The 16662-nt window shown below is 31.8% G+C and overlaps 2 protein-coding genes across 3 annotated transcripts; both read right to left on the bottom strand.

The window, feature by feature from the left end:
* On the bottom strand, positions 1543–7399 carry LOC109327936 (RNA pseudouridine synthase 2, chloroplastic). Its single transcript, XM_019561108.1, has 7 exons — positions 6956–7399; positions 4610–4753; positions 3873–4130; positions 3539–3741; positions 2976–3054; positions 2004–2179; positions 1543–1903 (listed from the first exon to the last, which is right to left on the bottom strand). The coding sequence occupies exons 1-7, from the start codon at positions 7304–7306 to the stop codon at positions 1768–1770; spliced, it is 1347 nt and encodes a 448-aa protein (XP_019416653.1). The 5' UTR covers positions 7307–7399; the 3' UTR covers positions 1543–1767.
* LOC109327938 (probable nucleoredoxin 2) lies at positions 7928–11660 on the bottom strand. 2 transcript variants are annotated; one of them, XM_019561112.1, is made up of 4 exons: positions 11402–11660; positions 8915–9415; positions 8074–8717; positions 7928–8042 (listed from the first exon to the last, which is right to left on the bottom strand). In XM_019561112.1, the coding sequence occupies exons 1-3, from the start codon at positions 11537–11539 to the stop codon at positions 8082–8084; spliced, it is 1275 nt and encodes a 424-aa protein (XP_019416657.1). In that variant the 5' UTR covers positions 11540–11660; the 3' UTR covers positions 7928–8042; positions 8074–8081. The 2 variants fall into 2 exon arrangements, with proteins under 2 accessions (XP_019416657.1, XP_019416656.1); XM_019561111.1 differs by having other exon boundaries at positions 7928–8717; positions 11402–11659.

Genomic DNA, 16662 nt, shown 5'->3' with positions numbered 1-16662 from the left:
TGTATCGACAGCGTAAAAAGTCATGTACAATTAGTATATCATTCACCCTTTATTTAAATTATTTTTTCCAAAAATAAAAAATAATTAAAAATGATTAGTAAATAATAGAATAACCATATAAAAAACTCATACACGATATATATCTTTACTCAACTTAGAAAGGGTTTGGTCAAATAAAAACTGTGACACGGGAATGAAAGCTCTTAGCTTCATCCAATAAACGAAGTCAAATAACATAATTTATTACAAATATGAAACAACTTGCAGCAAAGAAATTGGTTGCGGTTGGTACATGAATTTATGACAAAATCCGAAACATTTGTGTGGACTTTTCCTCACTTGTTTTGATCTAATCAAAAAACATGACACGTGAGTTCTACAATGAAACATGATAACAACGACCAAAATAATTTAACATAACAAGACTACTGCAGCTTGTGTACAAGAAAAATGAATAACAAGACTAATAGAGGCACTACATAAACGTGGATTTTACAAGAAAAAGTGTGAAACCAGATTTAAATTACCTGTTGTTGATACTACGTGTTTAAAATTTATTTTAACGTTAAGTGGTTAAATATTAAGAAAATTACTTAAAATCTTTTAACATCTATGATTACTATTATAAAATGAATTATTAGTTAAGTGACATCATTTTACCATGTCTTACTTTATTCGTATTATTATATTTCAACTTATATTATACTTTTAATATGTCTAAAATCAAATTCATCATAACTAACAACAAATATATATTTAAATTTTGTTTAGTATATGTTTATATAACTTTATTTATGATAGTATAATATTAATTTACTTAGTTAAAAAATTGCAGGTTGACAATGTAGCACATGGGAAAACGCTAGTATAAAAATAAACAGTGAGGGAAACAATTCAAAATACATATGAAATGAAAACCTTATAAAGTCGCATACACCTGGAATTTTCTTTGTCAACTAGTGCCTCCCATCTAGCTATAGTTTTATGAAAAATACTACTTACTCATTTTTTGTCACACTTCACATGGATGAGAATTACCTATTCTCAACGATGTCTCATTCTCTATTTCAAGCTAATCATATATTGACACATAAATAATAAAAAATTTAAAAACAAAAAAAATAAAAAAAATAGCATTCTGATTAACTTGGGACAGAGAATAGAACACTTTGGGATATATGATCTCTATCCAACTTCATATACATAGTTCTGGGTGAGGTCATTAACATTCTCAATTGTTTGTTTAAAATTTTGATTAATCAAATGCAGATTTATAAAATGATAAAACTAAGAAATGTGATTGCTTGGTGAATGGTGAGGAGTATTAATATGATTTGTCATATTTGGGCTTATAACAGCTTTACAATTTGGGGCAAAACATTGAAAGGGCCCAAGAATGGTGCGGGAGATGGCCATCTATCACGACTGGGGTCAGGATCAGGGTCTGAGGTGAGGCTTTGGTCTAGGGACGAGGTAGTGATCCCTCCATGCAATGGCTGATAGATAAGTAGGTCTAAAAGGTGGGGGAAAAAATACCAAACGAATTCAAAACAATCCATTTTCGATTTCAATAATTAACGGGTTGAAAATTCTATAGTAAAAATAATACAATACAATCCTTTTCTGTTGTTGCACTCTTTTAACCGACCCCATCTAGTGGTAGAAAAAACTTGTTGATTGGTGTTGTGAGAGATAACAAAGAGATTCGGCAAGGAAGTTTGGTCAGAAGGCAATACTGCTATATAAGTATGAATGGATTAGGGAGCATTATGATGAAATTGAATGCTTTGACAAAGAAATCCTCTGACTGCCAATTCTGCGAAGCTGACTCAGAATCTCATCAAAGTCTAGAGGGGGTTCAGATGACAAATGCACTTGTTCCCCTGTATGGGGATGCTGAAACCTGCAAAACAATATTTGAAACCAATAGCTTCGTCAAGTTTCATGAATAATGCAAATAGAAGGATAATATACCGAAGCTAAATATGCTTTTCTCATCTCACCCCAGTGTCAAAGCATGAAGACAAGGCCTATCTAGCCTAGAAACCATTTGTGCAATTTGGCCATGCAAACTAGGGGGTGTTCTGGGCCGAAGTAGTGATAAGACCATGCTCTTCGTCCCTCCATAGACCTCATCACCCAGCAGAGGAACTCCGAGATACTTAGCATGTGCCCGGATCTACGAAACAAGAAATGAGGATTTTTGCAGGAGAATAATTTATAAGTTAGTAACTGTATATTATGTCGCCATAAAAACAGAGATATACTAATATAATAATTCCCAATCACAAACCCTTAATCAAAATGCACAACAGGCAGCTCTACCTACTTGTTTTCTCCAATTAACCTATCTGCCCAGTAATTTGTAAAGTCCATTTTACAAAAAAAAACAGACTCTCATGTATAATATGTGAGATCTTGAAGAAAAATGAACATTAAAAAATAGAATGTTTAGATTCTACAATTTTTTAAAAAGAATGCAATAACTATAAAAACGAAAAGAAAAAAATGTTTACATTCTACAAACAAATTGAGATAATTTGTTTAATAATAACCTGAATAATCAAGCCATTGCCAAAAGACAATAAGAAAGTGAGTTAATAAAATTCTGCAGATACTTCAATCCAATTATTATTCAATAAAATTCAGCAGGTGTCCAATGGTGCTGTCTAAATGCACCCAGGAGGTGAGGGTAACGAAGGGGGGTGGAGTGGATCAATAAGAATGGGGACAGAGGGGATGGCCGTAGTGGTGGTGATACAGTACAGAGCCACCGCCCAGGGACAAAAAGAGTCTCAGACTCACAAACTTGCATGGCATTTAGATAGTAATCAGATCTAATAAAATCTGACCATGACTGATACAGAAGGGTGCATCATCCACCATAGCATGACACCATATCGTGCCCACAAATCTGATTCACAATATATTGTGACATCAAAAATACAGTTTCTAAGTTATGGACAATTAAGTACCTGATGGGTGCGTCCAGTTTCCAACTTCCACTCAACCAATGCACAGCTGCCCCCAGCAAGTATCTCAATTACTCTGTACCTGATGATGATAAGTATTAACTTTTAGGTGAATACACGCCCATAGTGTAGTGCTCGCCATGAAACCTTAAATATCATTCAGGTGAGTTTCACCATATACAAAAAAAGGACAAGTGCACAACTAACATAATGATCAACCGCTTAAACGGATCATACCATATGATATATTCAAATGTCCCCTTCAGTTTATTTGATTATAAGATGGGAAAATCCAAAGGATGAAATATCTTAAACCTATTTGTCATTAGAATTGGCAGCAGCTAAGTTAAACAAATTCCACAAGAAAGTTAACTGGCAAGATCACCTGGATTATATAAAAACAAACTCAAATTTCATATTATGTTTACACATGTTTAAAATCATACATTGTTATCAATACTTTAACTGAGATTCAAAATTTTGAAATATTCATATATGACCAGAAGCAACCAATGTAATTCATAATAAGGTAAATATAAAAGAAGTTCAAAAGGACCATAAATCACCTACTAGCAGCATGACGGGCTTTCATAGAACTAGCCGGTCCAACTACAGCAGTCATACGAAGCCGGTTATGAGGATCACGGCCAACTGGAACTTCAACACGCCCAGCAGTCGGAGTCGGTACCCCAGCAGTAAGACTAACATACACCCTCTTGATAGTACGTAGCTTGAATTGTTCCGACAATTTCATATGAGAAAGTTCATCCTGATATTAAAGTGTACAAATGGTGGATACAAAACTAATTGTTAATCTTTTGAGGTATGAACAAGACATGCCAATCATTACTAAAATGACACTTTGTGAATTGTGATAAGCTCTGAGTTTGCAAGAAACACCTTTGCAACAACTAGTAACCCACTTGTGCCTTTGTCCAATCTGTGTACAATCCCAGGGCGAATTGATGCCACAGACAGTCTAGAATCTAACCCTTCACAAGAACTTGCATCGGAGTCAAAGTTCTTGAACTCATCGTCAGAATCTTCATTATCTGGAAGAGCTTCCTGATTAGAAAATTCAAAATTTGGAAGGTTGCAATGGTGAAGAATGCCATTGACAAGTGTGCCAGATGTATTTCCAGGTGCTGGATGCACAACCTATGTTGGAGACCAAGCGATGTAATTTTTAATTAGTATTTTGAGTTAACTGACATTAACTACACCTACTGAAGTCTGAACATTTCTTATGTTGATACTAATAGAGCAATGGAGTAAAAAAATTAGATATTGATGTAAAAAAATATGCCAATTGCTCCTTGTGATTCACCTTTTTTCCCTTTTTCTTTCCTCTTTGGGGGGAGTACTATGACACAGAATTAGGAAATAAGTTGAAAATAAAAAATGAGCAATGCACATGAGGTCAGCTTTTGCAGCAAGTTGGTTCATTTGTAGATAAATCAGATAGACATATTTCAGGTACAGTGTTTGTGAGAGATCAACAAAGTTTATGAAATAATGAAATACAGAACTGCTGATAGTTTAACAATGAAGAGAAATCAATTTATAAACAGAAAGCATGAAAATCAATATACACATCCACAATTATTAGATACTTAGAGCTACAGGCCTGGAATTACCATGTGTGCAGCTTTATTTATGACTATCACATGTTCATCTTCATAAACTATATCCAAAGGTATATTTTCTGGCACAGCCCTCAACTGCTGCAACTCTGTGATGGTGCACTTGACCTCATCCCCAGCTTTGACATTGAAAGAAGACTGCTCAAGCATTTTAAAAAATGTTACTGTTCACTGAAGGTTACACAACACTGTTAACACTACCAATAGATAAAGGATACAAGTCATTTCAAATGAAAAAAAGTTTGATTCCTTGATCTGCTTAGCATTGTTTCCTAAAGTAATTATCATCAAAGCACAATAATTTTGCTGATGCTTCTATTCTTGAAATAATAAAACAAATTACAGTTAACTGCATGTTTAACCATCCACTTTGAATCACTACATTGTTTTCCCCTTTTAAATATACATTGCTTATTTGATGCAGCCTTTTATCTACATATTTTGGAAGAGGCAGATAATGATGAACAAGTTATTGGCTTGAGCCTGAGTGTCGTAAGTGTTAAGTGTCAAATTGTTAAGGAAATTTATATGCTTTTGGGGCACTTAGTGCGTATCTATGCTGTCATTACATACAATTCCCAATAACTTAGCTAATCTTGTATTGTTTAGGAAATTACTCATGTTTTATTGTTTGCAGGTTTAGGAATGATGAACAAAGGAGAAAAAAAGAGAAGAACGAGTTTCTAAACAGCACAGGCCTCACCCAAGCGAGGGAATGATCGCTCAAGCCATAATTCAGAAGAAAATCACCAGAAAATACTAACACCCCTCGCCCAAGCGAGGGAATGTCACCCAAGCGCCAATTGAAGATCAAAAACCTGGTAGCTTTTGTTTCTCCCTTGCCCAAGCGAGGTGTTTAAGCGAGGAAGGGACTTTTTCTCTCGCTCAAGCGAGAATCCTTAGCTTGAGCGAGAGAGTGGTAGTTGAAACTTGATATAAGCAGTTCTGGGCAGCAAAGGAAGTTATTGAAAGACTTCTGAATGAATTTTGGCACGAAAATGGAGAAAAAACACAAGGAGATTAGGACAAAAAACGTGGAAACGATTCTACTTCACATTATACATTGTATAATTTCATGATTCGAGTGTTGTAATAGCGAGAAGGACTGATTAGATCTTGTTCTGGGATTCGAAATGTAATCTTCAAACTTTTGTACTCCTGGATTCGATTCCATTGTAATTGTTATTTGATTTTGGGAAGTTCATCCCGTTCTTAATGCATGAATTTAATTTGCTACTAATTTCTTGTTTTTAGGTTCAAGTTTAATTGGGAAGTTAAACTTGACATCAAACCTGGATCATTTTCATTCATACATCATTTCTCTAGGAATGGAGAATGATGCATGAATTGCTTTTACATGACATGGAACGTAATGCTAGTTAATTGGTCAAATATCCAAGGAATTGGTATTTGAGCAATTATCTAAGGATTTTACACTCAAGGGATTGATGTGAATGATTTGAATGACATGTGCATCTGAACTTCACAATTCACTTGGAATTAAATCCATGGATGTCATTGGGAAAGAACGATGCATTTCGATTACAATTTATTTTACTTGCTTTTTGTTCAATTTATAATTTCTTACAATTAAACATAAAATTTTATAAACTCACCATTGTAAATATATACTCAATTTGTTCTGGTAGGAATTAGTGTAAATCTACTCTACTCCCTGAGGACAATATCCCGGTACTTTATCGGATTTTACTACTCAGATGATACGGTGTGCTTGTCATTCCATAAATATCTAAAGCCATTGAGCTCATACGTAATGTTTGTTTCTCTAAGTCTGAGTGCAGAAATAAAGCAAGCATTACAGATGTAGTTAAAACTAGAAGAGCACTTTCACAACGAAACACCTCCCATTTGAGAGAATCATCTATATATTTGAATTTTTTTAGGAATCTTAACACAAAACAACTTTCATAGTCATCAATAAACGATCCAAAACAGGAAAATATCCCAAGACTGAACGATGTAGAATTATAGCAGCACAATACATTAAACTCAGTTCCAGTATGATTTCATTATCTTACTTTGAAATTACTTTTAGGATAAACACCTTGCAACCGAGTCACTCAGGTAAACACAATTGCAGTTTCTCGCAGTAACATAGAAATTGAATGCAAAAAACAGCATAAGAATCTAACGCACACATTGAAATTACCTCAATCACATTAATATCACTGAAATTACAGCAATATCCTACATGAAGCTCAGTTTCAGTAAGATTTCACGATCTTACTTAGAAATTCTTTTTTACATAAAACACCTTAGAAGTGAGTTATTCACATAAACATAAAAAACGTTAAGAAAGTAACGCATTGAGATTACTACCTTATCAACGACACGGCCATTAACATGAACGAGTCCAGCTTTAATACTTGATTGAACGCGAGCTCTACTGATTCCATTGATGCGAGACGAGATCCAATTATCGAGTCTCAGTTTTCCAGATCTAGTTCCGTCATCAACCGTTTCCTCCAATCGTACACCACTATAGTTACTCCTCTTATTATCTTCAATTGAATTCTTCTCTTTATCGGAACCAGAACTAGCTATAACTGTTCTCGCAGTTCCAAAACGATATTTATAGTTCGAAGCAGAGAGTGAAGTTGAGATTTGAAATTTGAATGCTGTGGATGTGGAAACACGGTAACAGCATCCACATGAATGAAGCGATAGCATTTTTTATTCTACTCTTCATCACTCTTTCAAATTTTCTACCAGCTTAATAAAAATGATAGTTGATGACGTGTTACTTAGGATGGGCCTGGGTCTAAGAAAGAAACGCCTAAATGGGATATAAAAAATATGTTGCATTAATTTTTCATCTTTCTTCTACAACTCTTTTATCTCAAGAAAAAGTTAATCACACATTTTGCTATATACTCTTCTCTTGCACATAAATAATAATAGTTATTGGAAGGGTTTTAACTTAAGAAAATGTTTAAACAATATAAAATGTAAAGTCAATCTTCGTTGACCTTTGATTTAAGATATACTAATTTCTAAGGTTAACATTTTTGGATTGCTTAAACATTCTTCTTGAACAATGATGAGCAAAACTCTGATACTGCTAAAAATATCAACAACAATAACAGCTAAAAAATAAATGGCCATAAGCCTGTATAACCTTGTCTATTATTCGATATAAAGAACGATATATATTGAGATAGATTTATCAATTTTCACTCCTTATAGTGTCGAGGACTCGTGGTCACAAGTAATTTCTTCATCTCCTTTCTGTTAGCCACACCCCTTCTCTTATATAATAATAGCAACAAGAAAAGGCCATCGATATATATATATATATATATAAAGTGATATCTAGAGGGTATTCCAATCCCTTGTTCAGAAATTAAGATAAGATAACAGAGGTTTCATCCTCGTAGCTACATCATAGGACATTCAACTAATTAACATAGGAAACTTATTCCTAAGCACTTATTAAAGGCTATTATTACCTGCCCAACAAGACATTATTATCACGACCTATAATTGTAACACACTTTGGATGCACTTCATAGCCACATTCGAGACACTGATATGCCCAACTAGACCCTTGCTCATCACATACACAACAAATGAAGGGTCCTCCTCCATTGCCATCTGACACCAAATTCAGATCATGGTGATGCCCTTCATGATACACTAATCTTGGAAAATCCTTTGCCTCTTCTTCTAGTTGTTTCTCTAACATCTTAACCTTGGCATCAGTGAAAGGGTATGCATTTTCTTGGTACAAGTTTATTAAGTTCCTTCCATGACAAGTTATTGTTTTACCATCAGGGCCTATTATTACTAAACAAGGTATCCCTTGAACATCAAAGTGCTGAGCAAGGTTCTTGATCTCTGGGTCTTTAAATGGTAATGCTAGCCAAGGCATTTTGCTGTAATACGAGTCGAAAGATGATTGGTCGTGGTCACTTGAAATTAACACGATTTCAAAGTCGTCATTCTCTCCTGTTTTAGCTAGCTCATGATTTATCTTCTCATAAATGGAAATCAGTTTGGGAGTGAATTTCGCGCATGGCACGCACCATTCTGCTGAGAAGTAGAGTCCAATAGTTTTTCCCACTAAAGAAGCAACAGATACCTGTGTAGGAGCAACATCCAATTGTTAAAAGAAAATTTCACTTGCCAACAAACAACAGAGTTTTTCATTTAACATGTGAAAAAGGAATTTGAGCGATTTACCTTTCTTTGTTCTGTGTTACTCAAAACATAGTCTCTATGTTTTTTCAATTTTTGAGAGACTGAAATAAGTATTTACCGTATATTCTATTCTTTTACCTTTCTTTGTTCAGCTTGACTCAAAACATAGTCTCTATGTTTATTTGCAAGTAACTTAGTAAGTGTCTGATTGTCACGCTTCTCTCTTTCTACCTCTTGCAGCTGCTCCAACTTGTCCTTACTAAACGGATAAGCATGGATTCCATACCGATAAATAAGTTCAACTCCACATCGAAGCGCAGCACCATCCTCTTTATTACTCTCCTCAGGTTGCAACATAATCAAGCATGGAATACCTTCAACGTCATATTTTCTATTCAATAATTTCTTTGTTTCCAAATCAGAGAACGGAACTGCAAGCCATGGCATGTTTCCATAGAAGTTATTAAAAGCATCTAAATCCTCATCAGAGGAGACATACACAATCTCAAATTGAGGGTCACTGTTTTTAAGCTCTTCGTATATACCAACTAGCATTTGGGTGAATCCACGGCATGGTGGGTACCAGTTAGCAGCGAATAATAGACCCACTACCTTACCTTCAATATCAGAAACTTTCACCTGCACTCACAATTTACAACTACTTAACCATATCACAAGTATCTAACTTATATATTCTCACCACGTTTATCAGAAATATAAGAAATAGGAATCCTTAAATTTTGTTTACGAGATCCAACTAAAAATCACATAGCTCACATAATATAATATACACTACTCGGACATATCAGAGATATGAAAATGTAACTAGACATCAAGGAAATGTAGAAGAATTTTTACCTTTTGATAAATACACTAAGGATGCGTATATACATTTAAAAACAAGGGATACAAACAGAAACTATATATTCAAAATTTAAATAAAATTTCAAGCTCGAGTGCCTATGATGCAGTCTTAATCGACTCAAACTAAATTATTCAACATTCTTATTAATATAAAAAATGGAGTTGCCAAGATATATAATGAATGTTGTTGTCAATTTACAACAAAGGTAGTGGAGGCTACAAAAGGGAAAAATCAAGTTCGGACCATAAAAGTGAAATAGCATGCTAAGTCAAACTCCTTACAATAATGGAAAGGAAAGTACTCTTAACACATTAAAAAAGTAAAGTACAATGATATTTGTGTAATTTTAATTTATGGGAAAATTATATTTTTATCCTTAAGAAAAAGGATCTCCTTCTAGAGGATCATGTTCCGTTTCTTAAAGGTATACGCAAATGCTTAGTCTTCCAAAACGAAGATACGTATGAGTTGGAGAGGGAGCATGAAATAAGTATTGAATTTCACCGACAAAGGAGTACAAAATGATATAAACGGGGACAAGTATAAGCTGTTCTAAAACATGTCTTAAAGTGTGTCCTAAATCAAACATATTTTGTCATACTAATTAAAAAATTTAAAAATTCATAACTTTATGAATTCTTGTTTCGTTATGATTGGTCAAGAATATGTTTAGGGACAAACTTTGGGAAAGCAGATCCCATCCATAAAAGGGGTGGGGCACTAAGAACAGAAGCTATTCCAGTCCTACCCAAAACCAAAATGATGAAAGGGACAGGCCACCGAAGTGGCCCACCGTGTGTAGGAAATAATGGGCCACGTGTAGAAAAGTAAAGCGTAAATACTTGGACTAGGCCTAGAGGAATGGTTTAGGTGCCACTTGTCCTTCACTTAGGATGCTTGGTCCTCCGCGACAACTACAAAGGGGAGCACATCATCACTTACTGAAAGGGACTTCTAACATTAGAACTTGCTATGTGTAGCTCGTGAATATTGCTTATCACTTATCCTAAATGGTATTTCATTTAATGTATTTTATTACTTTTTGATTTGTATTGGTTTGAGTACTTTTGTACTCGATCAAATATAAAATTTCATTAAAAAATTTGTCAAGTTTAATCGTCAAAATAGTTGATTTCACGACTCAAAATATAAACATATTCTATATGTTAGTTTTGCAGCTTACCAGAGATCAAAATCAGAGCTATAGTTTTTTGAAATTGAGGATTGGTCCTTTCAACAATGTTAAACTAATAATTTTTTATAACCCTAGAACTTAATCTTAAGTGGAAGAAGGAGACTTCAAAGCTCTCTTAGAACTGACATCAATCCTCATCAAAATTTTATGTTGCAGATTAATGCTTCAATCCAAAGCATATAAAGCACAAATAGATGTAACCTCTTGACTGATATAAATAAATAAAAATAAAACATATGAAAATGAAGAAAATTTTAAAGATTTTAGTTTAGGTAACATTGAAATAGAAGTTAATTTGTTTTGGTATAAGAAAAAAAACCGTGTTTACTAAACGTCATTGTACACAATTAGATCACCCACCACCAGCTACTAGATCCGAACCAAACTTACTATAGAAACATGAATATTTATGTGGTAGGTGGTAAGATATATAATCATAGATCATGTGTATTATTATGATTTAGTTTATTAGGAAGGTTATGTAGTTTTGGAGGAAAGTACAACCAAAATAACACGAAGCATACATAGCACATATGGAAAGAGTGGTGAGAGAGAGAGAGAGAACCTGTGCTCCGTTTGGAGAGAGCAGAAAATCACGATCTTTGGAAGAAAGCAGTGATGAGAAGCTAGAGTTTGAGACTTGTCCAAAGTAGCCATTATTACTCACCTCAGCTTCATTATCATCCTTCATTTCCTTTCTCATGTCACACACACGCACTCTCTCTCTCTCTCTCTCTCTACAATATGATGAATCAGTAGTCTAGAGATGTATGAACCGCAAATAGAGAATACCTCTCATTCTCTCCCTCTCACCATTACATTCCTTATAAGTACACCCATGTTTTTATATGAATTAACTTTAAGGTTATTGACTGGAAAGTTATATTTTTGGGACAAAGATATTATGAGCATTATTTTTTGGCATAATTTTTTCGTATTCTTGTCATGAACTAATTAAACTTTACGAAATAATATTAAAATATTAATTTCTGTTTTTATAATTTTTTTAAATAAGTTAAATTTTTTCATTCGCTTTGACACCAAATGAAACATAAATGGAAACATATGATCCTTGTCCATATTTTTGCATATATTTTTAATAGTAAAAATGTAATATTAATATAAATTTAAGGAGTAAAACTCTTCTTATATATAAGAGTTCTTATATATAAGAGAATGAAGTATTCTAAAAAACAAAGAAAATATAAGATGCAATATTGTTTATGGTGTTTTTATCTTTAAAAGTAAAAAAACATTCTCATACATATATAGTTAAGAAACTCCATAAAACAAATTTTTTTATTAAAAATGATGTATGTATTTATTATTGTGGGAGATGATATGTTTTTTACTTGTTAAAACTTCTCTTTTGGAATCAACAAGGAATTACTTTAGTAGTGTAAGATTATGCTAGATTTTAAGAAAACTAAAAGATTAAAGGTTCAATTACTATTAGTGATACTTGTTAGGAGAAACAGTCATACAATCCAAAAACGATTATTTCATTATACAAAATGTTATAATACTCTGGTACTACCAAAAACTTATCTTTTAACATTTATTTAACATTGATCAATTAGAAAATGAAATGATATGGAATGTGTAGAGAATGCTAATGAGTGTTCACATATATATTTTCAAAATTAAAAATATTAAAACATTATTGAAAGTGTTGTATTTAATATCTTAAAAATATATTTTTCAAAATACTTTCTTCTATTTCTTGAATTGTTAAAGAATGTTATTGGATACATATTACTTGCATAGATGTTAATACACTATTCCTTTACATTTTTTATCATTTTACCATATAAACAAAGAATAAAACATCCTCTATAGTAATGGGGAGATAGATACTTATTTTTCTTACAAAATATAATTTCATAATAAATAAAATTATAAATGTGTCATTATATATTATTTTTTGTTTGTTATTGTGTAACATTTATCTCTCCTGTAATGAAGATGATCTTTCCTCATAAACAAAGTAATAACCATGTTGTTTCAACAATAAATTATGGAGATTATACTTTATATTTTTATTGATTCTTTTTGGTGTACTTCTCAAACTACTTATCTTTTTTATCTTTAAATGTAAACCCTAAAGGAATAGATTATAAATTGCTAGAATACATATATCCTCCATTTCTTATATTTTTTAGTTTAAAAAATTGGCACATAAATTAAGAAAATGTTAATTCATGTGTCATTTAATAGTAATTTTACTAAAAAAATCATATAATTTCCCAAAAATTGTAGAAACTTAATTTTATAAATAATCCATGATATAAAAATATGAAAATATAAATTATTTAGTAAGAATAAAAGTAAGTAGAAATTAAAATCTAAAACTAAAAAAATAGAAGAAGTAAGTGACTTTTATACTTTATTTTGTTTCTTTCAGGACATCAATACATCCTATGCATCCACAAATAGTATAGCTCCACATTGACGTCTATAATTCATGTCTAATCCAATTAATTTTCAACCTACACTACTCACAGATGGAAAATTATAGTGTAGCATCCATGGTCACTGTCACAAGTATTGGTGGAAATAAACTAGGAAACATTTCTAGATGAGAAAAAAATCTATATATTAATAATGTGAAAGTTTTTTATATCATCATTGTATTATCTATTATTTACTTTCAATTATCATCAACTTTTTAAAAAAATAATTCAAATGAACAAAAATACACACTAATTTTATTTACATTTTTATACTGTTGGTGTATAGATTTGTAAATTGGCTAGTTTTAGATAAGTCCTGTATGAGTCTTAATATGTGAGACCCTTGTTATATGAAGTGAGGCATGTGAAAGGACCACGTGTATGGTGCTGATTCCAGAATATATATAAATCAGTGATGCGATTATCTTTGTGGCAGTGATGATTCTGATGAAGTCCGTGCTGTCATAAAAGACCTTTCAAGTTTGAATTCGAATTTTGTTAACAGTGTCTCATACGGCAAAACCCGTATTTCGACACCTGTTACTTCTTTTATTTCCTTCCCTTTACTTTTTCCATCCCTCTCTCTCTCTGTCAAAGCTTTCATGAGGAAAATTCTTTAATATACTGAAATATATTTTGAGAGCATTTATACTTATATGGTGAGAAACTTTATACTTCAAATATATATAATAATATATATTAAAGATGATGAATACTATAATCTAAGATCTTTCATGTTAAATCATCAAGAATAAATATAAATAAACTAGAACGGAAATATACCTTAATATATTCATAAAGAATGGTGAATGAACCTTATACCAATTCTAATATTATGTATCCACCAACTCTATGACCTTTGTTCTTATAAGCAACTGCAAGTATATAATAGAATATGTGAGTTATTTAACATTCCAAGTGTAGATTACTTTAGTCTTTAGTTTCTCTTCCAATAAGATGAAGAGAGTATAATTGATTTTGTTGTGTCTACAATTAGGGACCATAACCCCTATTTATAAAAAATGCATATCCTTTCATGAAAGGTGATGCTACTTGATTTTATTATTCAATTTTGCAATCTACACAATAATTTTCATGACAATTATGACTATAACTATATATTTTACTTAAATTAGATCACTTTAATCTGGCTACTTAGAATAAAGAGACTAAACACACTTAAACATTACATGTGTGATCCAAAATTTATTACACCATACACATGTAATGCGAATATAAGCTCATGTTTTTTTTTGCATTTTTCTGTTGTACATATATGATATATTGAAGAAATATGTTTTGCATTAAAATATAAATATAAATATATGATTTCAAATAAATAAATATCTTAACAAGGCATGAAAGAAGTATATGATGGTCCGGTTTAAAGACATATTATTTTTAATGACTTCATGCGGCTTAACTCGAGTTCAAAACCTCTCGTACTGTTCTCAATAGGGACATGTTTCAATTTTTATGTGAGATGTGTATAAAAAGAAGTCCCACTTTAAAGATCAATTAACATGCGTGGAGTATCTGAGTTGGGCGCACCAAAAATCCATAATTGTTACATTGATGCTTGATTATAGACACGTACTACCTGAAACAAATGTTATTAATTTCCAATGTTTCATTACGAGTATATATTTCATTATATCTTTTGCCCCACCAACTGAAATTAACACCTGATAACCCGCCCGTATATATATATATTATCAGTGTAAAGTTTTTATTATTCTTTTTTTTTGAAAAATTAATGATAATAAAAATGAATGGTAGATCGATGATGTAGTGTATTAAAAATCATACATTCTCAATCATATTTTTTTCTTTTTATATATTTATAGTGTAAAGATCGTAATATAGTTAGGGTATATATTATTCATTTGTATTGCTTATATTTAAAAATTAATAATAATGAATGTTCTTTCTCGGTCCAAAAGCGATGCCATGGTCGGACAATACAATTAGACTTCAGTTAGTTATCAAGCAAGATGAATTCACTCATTAGATTTAGATTAGTCAACTAGATAATTCAGAGAAATACGATGTTAACAGGACAAAGTCCAAATAACATACATGGTACCACTGCCTCTGTCATCCGTCTCTCACTCCTCATATGCATGACTACCACACCATTTAAACAACACAAACCTCTTCTACAAGCTACATGTCGCATGCACTGCCTTGTGTATCGACTTTCCGCATACGAAAAAGACAAACATAGAAAACGACTATGAGGCTTACATCATGTTATACTTAAGTATCAATAGAGTACGGATATGTCAAAGTCGTCCGATACAAATAAGCAACTTGTGCTTGCATGGGACACAACCAATATAATAAGATGTTCGGCCATGTCAACAACATATATCAGGTAATATTTCATGCTCTTCTTCACTATAAATATGAGACACTTCACAAGCAAAATATTTTAATTCTTTACTACTCTTGCATTATATTTTCTCTATTATCATATTATGGCATGAGCGACAGAATTTTCAGCTACCTACCAAACACTCATAAATTGATCTCAATATTCTGAAGATTTCTTGTCCAACAACCACTCATCCAATCTAAATGTTAACAATTAAATATTCAATATGGATATTAAATGATATAATAAGGATGTAAGAAACATTTATATTGTTCATAGTGTATACATTTTTGTATCGGAGGCAGATATTATAAAAAAGATTTAGAATAAGTCATATCCCTGGAGCTTTAATAAAATTATACAAATCACGCTTTTATTTTTTATACCTACAAAAAACTTCTAATTGTTATACATATATTATACTGACTATCCTTATAGGAAAAATAAGTGTAATCTTTTAAATAAAAAATATAATAATTATAATTAACTTAAACAAAATATGATATATTATGAAGATAAATCCAAATAATATATCAGTCAATTTATTTTAATTATTTTTTGTTCATTACAAAATGCATCAATAATTATAAGGATATATTGTTTAAATTACTCATATATTTTACTGCAATTAACAAAAAAATAATAAAAATGTATTGACTAATATATTATTTGGACTTATCTCCACGATATATCCTATTTTGTTTAACTTAATTACATGTATGATTTTTTTTTGCTTAAAAATCACATTTATTTCTCATATATAGACAATTTTTATAATATATATAAAAAAGAGTTGTTTTTTATAGGTGTAAAAAATGGAGAGTAGAGTTGTATACTTCACTAAAACTCTCCATGTTTACTCAAGGATTTATATTCCCACCCAATGACTTACATGGATGCGATTCCTCTTCTTATTCCCAAATCCTGTCTCGATCTAATCAACTTTAAACAAGTAATATAGAAATGTAGTATTTTGTCTTTCGGACATGTGATCCT

The sequence above is a fragment of the Lupinus angustifolius genome, chromosome LG15 (genome assembly GCF_001865875.1).
Source record: "Lupinus angustifolius cultivar Tanjil chromosome LG15, LupAngTanjil_v1.0, whole genome shotgun sequence".
Taxonomy (NCBI): Eukaryota; Viridiplantae; Streptophyta; class Magnoliopsida; order Fabales; family Fabaceae; genus Lupinus; species Lupinus angustifolius.
The sequence above is the reverse complement of the archived record's forward strand: the minus strand, read 5'-3'. Positions and strand labels throughout refer to the sequence as shown.